General features: G+C 28.5%; 1 protein-coding gene across 2 annotated transcripts in view; it reads right to left on the reverse strand.

The window, feature by feature from the left end:
- Positions 1-7,700, reverse strand: part of Hrs (Hepatocyte growth factor regulated tyrosine kinase substrate) — a 71,045-nt gene extending 63,345 nt beyond the window's left edge. Inside the window, exons 1-3 of one of the 2 annotated variants that reach the window (XM_087156749.1) lie at positions 7,494-7,654; positions 3,580-3,725; positions 2,011-2,086 (exon numbers count right to left, since the gene is read on the reverse strand). In XM_087156749.1, the coding sequence (XP_087012875.1) occupies positions 2,011-2,059 (49 nt within the window). In that variant the 5' untranslated portion in view covers positions 2,060-2,086; positions 3,580-3,725; positions 7,494-7,654. Of the gene's footprint in view, positions 1-2,010; positions 2,087-3,579; positions 3,726-7,493 lie in introns of both variants that reach the window. The other variant, XM_087156748.1, reaches the window with a different exon arrangement.
- Between the last annotated feature and the right edge of the window lie 899 nt (positions 7,701-8,599).

The raw sequence follows: 8,599 nt of genomic DNA on the forward strand, positions 1-8,599 counted from the left end.
TATGGGGACATATTGGTACATTTTAATTATCTAAAATAAATAAAAAATGAAAATTGATAATTTTATTTTTAGTCTTTTGTTAACCTGCATTCTAGCAGACACTTTTCCCTGAAAACTTATTTTCATAAGTCAAAAAATAAACAAAGCATACTGGGGACATGAAAATGACTGTTTTTCTGAGAATGACCCATATGTACAATATATGAAAGGTGATGACACAGAGGAGGAAGTAAGAAATTACGTGAGTAAAATAATAAATTTTGAAGAGCAAAAATATTATCAGTCATTTAATACCTTGACTGACTATAATTATACAGTTAAACCCTGCAATAGTGAGCATGGCTTATAGTGAACTCCCAGATATAGTGATTGAAATGCTCTCTCCAGTGTCTTGCTATACACGTATTAAGGTTATTTATTGTGGACACAGTGAACCAAAAAAAAAAAAAACGAAAGGAAACTAAGAACTTTTTCTGTCTTTGATTAATTTTTCTTCATATTTGTAATAATTTTGAAATTTCAACAAAATAAATACATATACCAATTTTAAAACCATCTACAGAATATATGGATGAGCATTTTTTCTTGTTTGCTTCTTTTATCTCTCTTTCCCATCCCTAAACAAAGGCCAAACCCATCAGACGTTGCACCTGTAAGGGGTCAGTATGGTCAATATCCATTTCCTGTCAGAGGCAGCGTGTTGGAATGTGTACTTAGTTATTATTGGTCAAATGGGTTGACACTAAACTGTGTTGTTAAGGCGCTCCTTTCAACACGTTTTTACTCTCAGTTCAGTTAAAGAATCCTGCAAATAAGTGTCAAAAAACATAAGTGTCAAACTATGGTGAGCACTAAACGTAAAACGTTCTCCATTGAAGATGAAATGGGCAGAAAGAGAAAAATTGAAAATGGATGTAATCAAGCTGATATTTGCAGGGATTATAAATTATCGAAATCTATAATTTGTAGCATATGGAAAAAACAAAACAAAAGGCAATTAACAATTTCTGCTCATAAAAAAAAACTTAGATGGCCATAAAAATTAAACCAGATCACAAGGATGTTGAAGAAGCATTACTGAAGTGGTTCAGCATTCGAAGAAGCCGCAATATTCCAGTATCTGAACAAATGATTCAAGTCAAAGCTGATGAATTTGCTAAGCGATTTGGTGAGACTACTTTTATGTGCTAGGATGGCTGATTAGACAGGTTTAAAAAGAGAAACATAAAGTCAGGAAAAATTATCGCAGAGTTGGAAAATTTGAGGATTGCTCATCTGCAAAAGATTACTCATTTATTTTTATTTTTACATGAGACGAAGAGTAACAAAAAATAAAAGTTAAAATATTTTTTGTTACTGCGTATCATTTTTCAGTTAATTTTGTATTTCATTTTATTGGTAATTTATTTCAATAATGAGCAATAAAAGGGAGGAGTTTGGAAACATTCGTTAAAATTGTTTGTAGAATGGATATAGTAAACTCCCAGTTATAGTGAATCAAAATTTCGGTCTCTTGAAGGTTCACTTCGTGGAGTGGAAGTGGAGTTTGACTCTATAATTAATAGCATTTTTAAATTACAGTCTTATTGAAAAAGTTTTACTGATTTATTACTTAAAAAGCACTTGATATTTACAATACTTTATATCCTCAATTGAAGTTACTTGATCTGTCTTAATCTACAGATTTTTATTCTTATCAAGTTTTAATTTATTCAAAAAATTAATTGAAATAAAATTGTTTTAAAAAAGTACGAACACATTAAAAGTAAAATGTTTTTTTAATATTAATATTAGAGTTTCTTCAGAAATATTTTTTAAAATAAAAATTAGGAAAATAGATTCCAAACCCTTACTTGTTGGAAGAATGGACATTTACAACTGAAATGGTTTTCAGTAAAAATAAATACATTAATTGGTGCTTGTTTTCAAATCAATATTATAAAAATAAAACAAGCAACATAAAATTTTCTTAAATAAATTACTATACATAGAATGATAAATTAATACTACCGAATAACTTGTCAAATGTTGAAGTACGACCACCAAACAATCCCGCCATTGCACAAATCTCTTAACAGAAATGAATCTATAATAATAAAATCTTAAATAAGTATTTGACAAATAATATTCCTTATCATTACTTCTTAAATAATAGTGTTTAGATTATAAAATAGAATCCAATTTCTAGAAATAATTTAAAAGTTCCAGAAGAAAAATATGATTTATAAATTTATTATTTTCAATGTAAAAATTTACAAATATTGTTAATCTTTCCTCATTTGAGAAAAGCCATCTAGCACCTGTGGTACATATACAGAGACGTACTGGGTCCAAGTACCCGGAGAAAATTATATTAAAGCTCTCAAGATATGATGAAAAGTAAAATTAACATTACGAGGTCTAAATTTTGGCTCCCTCTCTCAACCTAACTATTGGGACAATATTTCCCAGATTGCGGCTACCCCCTAAAGGGTTGCCACAATCCCTACAATTTTTTTTTTTGGGGGGGGGGGTCAGAAATCCAAATCTGTCAAAAAAAACTTATGTTTATTGAAAGAAAGCATGTTTTTGAGCCTGATTTCGAAACTGAAAATATCATCTGCACTAACTGATTAGTATACACAAGATTAACTCCTCAAATCATTAAGAATGAGTCCTAGAATGTGAAAATTATATTATAATTCAAGGTGGTTCATTTGTTTTTGCTGCCCTGTACATCTGTATATATATATGCCACACAGTACATCTGTACTGTATATATTAGTACAGAAACTGTTATCTGGAAATCAGAAAACTATAAAACCAGAACGAGATTTGATAAATTTTCCTGCCATTCAAAAAATTATATTTTTTTCCTTGTAAGATTTTTCTTTCTTTTTCCAAAGATGTTTACTTTACCATCATTTTAGAAATAATCATTAGTTCTCTACACTGTCAGGAGCCCTGTGGCAGAATTTTTGGTGGCTTTCTGTGACAAACCTCTCTAGCACTAATATCTTTCTGCAAGATACTTTTAATAATAACTAATATACATGCTATTAATTATATTTAAAGTAACAGAAACTTAGTATTTACAAAGAAAAGCCTATTTGGATATAATAAAATTGTATGTATTTTTTTAAAAAAATTAATATGCAATATTTTTTTATTCTAATATCATGGGCAGTATTCTGACATTTTTTAAGAGGAAAACACATGAATTATTTCTTTTTTCTTATTTTGTAAATCACAAAAAAAAATAACTAAATAATTAAAAATCATAAAATCAGTGAAAGAAAAAAAAACCCAGGTTTTTTAATTTTTCCCAAAAGGAAATAAAAAAAATCATGAGCATTTCTTCCCCTCTGATGCGTAAAAAAGGTGAATATAATTGTGGAGGAAAAAATTCTTTCAAACATTTCTACAGAAAAAAAGCTTTTTGCTTCAATACTCTTTATTTTTCATTCTTCTCAAATAAGAATAAAAAAATTAAGAACATTTCTTTCCTCTCCGATGCGTGAAAAAGGCATCTTTTCAATATAATTTTAGAGAAAAAAAAACTTCTAAAATTTTGCAGAAAAGAAAACCAAAATTTTTTACTTTCTAAAGGGAAATTCTTTCTGCAAGGACTCTGTAACGTTCTGCGACAATGTCACCGCCACGGGGGGTCAGGAGAAATAAGAGTCTTGTACCAACTATCATACCCATCATCACCACCAACTTAGTACAGTACAGAATCCGTTATCCTGAAATCAAAAAACCGGAACGAAATTCGATACATTTTCCCGACATTTTTTAAAAAAAAATTTTTTTTTTCTCATAGATTTTAGGATTTTTCCTTCTTTTTTGAAAGATGTTTACCTTACCATCATTTTGGAAATAATAATTAATGTATTACTCCATCGTTTTTTCTTCTTTGTAAGATTATTTCCAAAATTTTTTTTTTTTTTTTAGTTGGGTTTAACAATAAAAAAAACGGCTTTTTGTAGCGATTCAGAAAACCGGAAAAATCAGTTATCCGGAATAACGATGGTCCCGATCGTTCCGGATAATCGGTTCCCTACTGTAGTTTCTATTCAATCATAGCTCAGTGAGTAAGGGTGACTCATTGAACACCTGTTTTCTTGGCCCTTAAGCCTGTAAGTTGGTAGTATATCTAACCTGTTTTATATCATAATAATAAACAATTGTGTCCTGAAAAGTTTAGAATCAATCCAGTCATCACCTTTAATGTTAAGCTTATATCGATAAATATCGACTTTTGATGGCCGTAATTTTACAACCTTCTCATTTTACATGCTTAACTCTTTCCTAACAATTTCTGTTTCAGGATTTTAAAAATTCTAATTTTTATTATAACTTGTGAATTTTAAATCACACATTTAAACGATTACTTATTGACAGGCTTTATTCATGCTAATTTTATCGTAAATTTAAACGATTTTTATTCCCTATGAATACAATGTTTTGCGACATGATTTTGACGACTCTGTTACTTTAACTACGATATCATTAGGACATGCGAGTTTCGAATCATGTATTTGAAAACAGCATGTATTGATTAACGACAATTTTGGTCCATCCAAAAAGCCGGGAAATTCAGACACCCGGGATAGCGATGGTCCCGAGCATCCTGGTTAATTGGTTCTCTATTGTACTATTTTATGTGTGTATTTCAAAAAATAATTATCACTCCTTATCAAAATAAGTAGTTTATAAAAAATAATTAAAGGAATGCTATAAAACTATCACTGTGCCTAAATTTTTTTTGAAAAAAGTAAAGTTAAAAAACTGATTAATTGATAAACATTATAAAAGTTTTTTCATAATTTAAACTAAAAATTATGAAAAAAATAAACATTTAAAGGTACATTTTTAAAAACAAACAAAACAAAAGTAATTATTTAAAAAATAGTTTTAAAATCACTTACAAAATTTATTAATATATCCCCACCAAAAAAATGGAAACTTATAAAAATTTAACCAGTTGAGAATAATCTTAACAAAATAAATATTTGTAATAATAATCCAAATTAATCCAATAAACACAGATAATTTAACCAGTGTGTAATTATTATTTAAATAGTTAATTTTTTTAATAGAATATAAATAAAAAGGCACTGGTTTTAGGAATGGTGGCAAATTTTTATGAAACCCCATAAATTTTCCTTAATTAAAATTTTAAATCCAAATTTATATTACTCATTTAAATATGTACTTTTTTCTTACCCGTTCATACTGTGAGCTTTAAAATTTTTTTTTGTTAGAACTCAATACATTTCCTTTATCCCAATATATATATATATATATATATATATATATATATATATATATATATATATATATATATACAGTACAGAACCTGTTATCCGGAAATCAGAAAACCGGAAAACCAAAAAACCGGAACAAAATTCGATAAATATTCCCGTCATTTAAAAAAAAAAACTTTTTTTTCCTCATAAGATTTTAGGATTTTTCTTTCTTTTTTGAAAGATGTTTACCTTACGATCATTTTGGAAATAATCATTAGTGTATTACTTCATCGTTTATTTTTGTTTTTAAGATTATTTCCCAAAAGTTTTTTTTTAGTTGAGTTTGACAATGAAAAAAATGTTGTTTTTTTTTTGCGATTCAGAAAACCGGAAAAATCAGTTATCCGGAATAGCGATGGTCCTGATCGTTCCGGATAATCGGTTCCCTACTGTATATATAATTGATAAAATGGGAAGATTTTTTTTATAATTGCTATTAGATTGTTACTAATTATAATTTCTTTCATTTTTGAATAAATTCTAATAATTATACAGTATTTAATTTTTTGCAAAGATATTACTAAGTTTCCTGGTAAAAGCATGTAGTGCTTAGAACTTTAATGTTTTTATAAAAATTATCATATTTGCACCAACATGACTAAATATGAAGCGTTAATCAACTTGCTTCCAATGCTTTCCATAAAAAAGTTCATTCTAATATATTTCTAAAATGGTAGATGTATTTCTTCTATTTAAAAAAGCTGTAGAAGAATGATCTTACAACTTGTAAATCAAGAAAAGCTAAGTATCCGTTGTAGTTAAATGGAGGCTTAACATTTCCATTCTAATCGCAAATCCTGTAAAATATATCAAATTTGACAAAAAAAATCTATAACTAAAGAGAACATAAAAAAATTTTATAAAAAAAGAGTAACTTGCCTTTTAAAAAAAAAATTTAAGCAAAATTTCAACTAATTAAAAACTCTATGTTATAGAACAAAAATGTGATTCATTGCAATAAATCTTCTAAATATTTTATTGCTTAGAAATTTGCTTAACATCAAACAGAATCACCCTATTAGACAATTTATAAAAGATATATATTAAAAGAAGTGATAAAAATTTATCTACACCACAAAAAAAAAAAAAAATTAAAATAAATATTAAATTTTCAATTCTTGAAAAAACACAGATATGCTCAGCTCTTTAAGTAAACATTTTCTAATGTGAGCAAGAATTACGTTTTAATATTTTAACCTAATAAATTTAACCTAGTTATTTCTTTTTGTGGCATATTTAAACAGTTTTAATGTCATTAATTATAAATATGAATAATCTAACAAAATGTTTTTGTTTGTGTGTGATAAGACTCTTAAAGTAATGACATTTATAATACATCAACACACTGCCAAAAATAGTGCTGAATTCTCTATCACATTGTATTGCAGAGAACGATGCTGTGAGAAATGCTTTTAACAGCCTCTTGTTTATATTGCTATATAATGTATCAGCAATAAAGATAGATTGTTTAATTGTTTCATATTTTTTACTGAAATAACTCTGTTTAGTATACAAAAAACATTAATTTCAAAAATCTAGAAGGTTCTAAGTGAGATGTAATATTTTAGTATTAGAAGGATAAATTTAAAGACAGTATATAAAAAAATAGAAATTTTCAGCATTGTAAAATTATAAAGAGTAAAACTGAGTTTACTGCTGATTTTCCAAAAATTAATAAGTTATAAATTTTAACAGTTTAATAATATGTATTGAACTGTTAAGATTCTAGAAATTTATATATTTCTGAAGAAAATGACAAATGTCCAAATATTAATTAAAAAGATTTAAGTGTTGTGTCTCCCTTTTTTCCGAAACTCACCTACCTATAATTAAAAATAATACAATCACTCAGATTTTGAAATGCTACAGCTAAATATTTGAAAATGGAATTTTAAATTTAAAAAAAAATCAGTTAATTCAACAATAAATTCGATAATAAAGAGAATGCTGGTTTTTAGTCAAAAATTAAGCAATAAATTTATGTTAAGACTTTAACTGAATTAGGAAAAAAAACATAGCATTATGGTTAATGCAACACTAATTTAGTTTATCTAAATTACTAAGATAAAACAAAATCCAAAGAAATACAAAAAAGCGAATAAAATAGATGAATAGGAAGAAATATCTTGAAACACAATAACATAACTTGCTGTGCTAAAGTCAGAAAACTGCAAGTTATAAAAGATATAATAGCAACTATACCTTATATATTTTTATTATTTCAAGAAATATATTTAAATTTTAATTACAGCAATAAATAACTTTCTAATCACAAGACAATTTCACTAACGATATGACATCAGAAATTGACACAAAAACAAAGCAGACAAGCTGTAAAATAACTACTACTACAATCTAAAAAAAAATAATAATTTATTGAGCAGTAGCCGAGATACTCAAGCACAATCTGATATGCTTATTTTTACAAAAGCGTTTATCACATCACTTGAGTACGCCATCTAGGGAGAAGACCGGTTGAGGCTGAGTGGCAGCACTTCGCACTCTCGTACCACATCTCCTGGGTTCGATCCTCGGGCCGGGCAAAGTTAACTCAACCTTTCATCCTTTCAGTGGGTCGATAAATGAGTACCACGCATGCTTGGGAACTAAACACTGGGGGTTCCGCGCTTGACTGACCACCTAACCAGAGCATCTGCTTCTGCACCCCAGTGCCCAAGGTCAAGAAAACTGAGATGGGCACAGTAGGTATTGGCCCTCTACGGGCTGTTGCGCCACTGAGTTTAGTTTAGTTTCATGTTTAATAGTCAAAAATATTTTTTAAAATTTCAACGACGCTTTCTCCTAGAATTATGTTTAATGCAGTTTTTGGTTCCAGATAGTCTCCTAACTTAAAAGTTTCTGATCTATTTGAAAATCTGGACAGAAACTAGCGTAGTTCCTTCTTCTTTGACTCTCCACATGCTAATTAGCGATCGAAACGGACGATAGGTGGCGTAGATCCGAACTCTTTACCTATGGCAACTGTTACGTTTTGAAAGGCTAAACTCGATCTGCAGGCCAACGCGTGAAGGCATATCGAGTTTAGCCTTGAGTTTTGAAATAAGAATTAAATAATTTAGTAGCCCCTGAATCTCACAGTAAATCTGATTGAGACTGGATCATTCCATTTATTTCAAAGGTGGGGAAGTAGAATTTACTGCGCATCACTTCGGTGCAGGAACTATGCAGTAAATCCAATTCCAATATCTTCCTTGAAGACACATAAGCTCCTATTCTTTCTGCAAGTAGATTTTTAAAATTAAAACGATGGCGCCATTTATCAATTTCGGATTTAAATATACATTTCT

Source organism: Parasteatoda tepidariorum, chromosome 2 (genome assembly GCF_982258835.1).
Source record: "Parasteatoda tepidariorum strain Cologne lab strain chromosome 2, Ptep-v5.0, whole genome shotgun sequence".
Classification (NCBI taxonomy): Eukaryota; Metazoa; Arthropoda; class Arachnida; order Araneae; family Theridiidae; genus Parasteatoda; species Parasteatoda tepidariorum.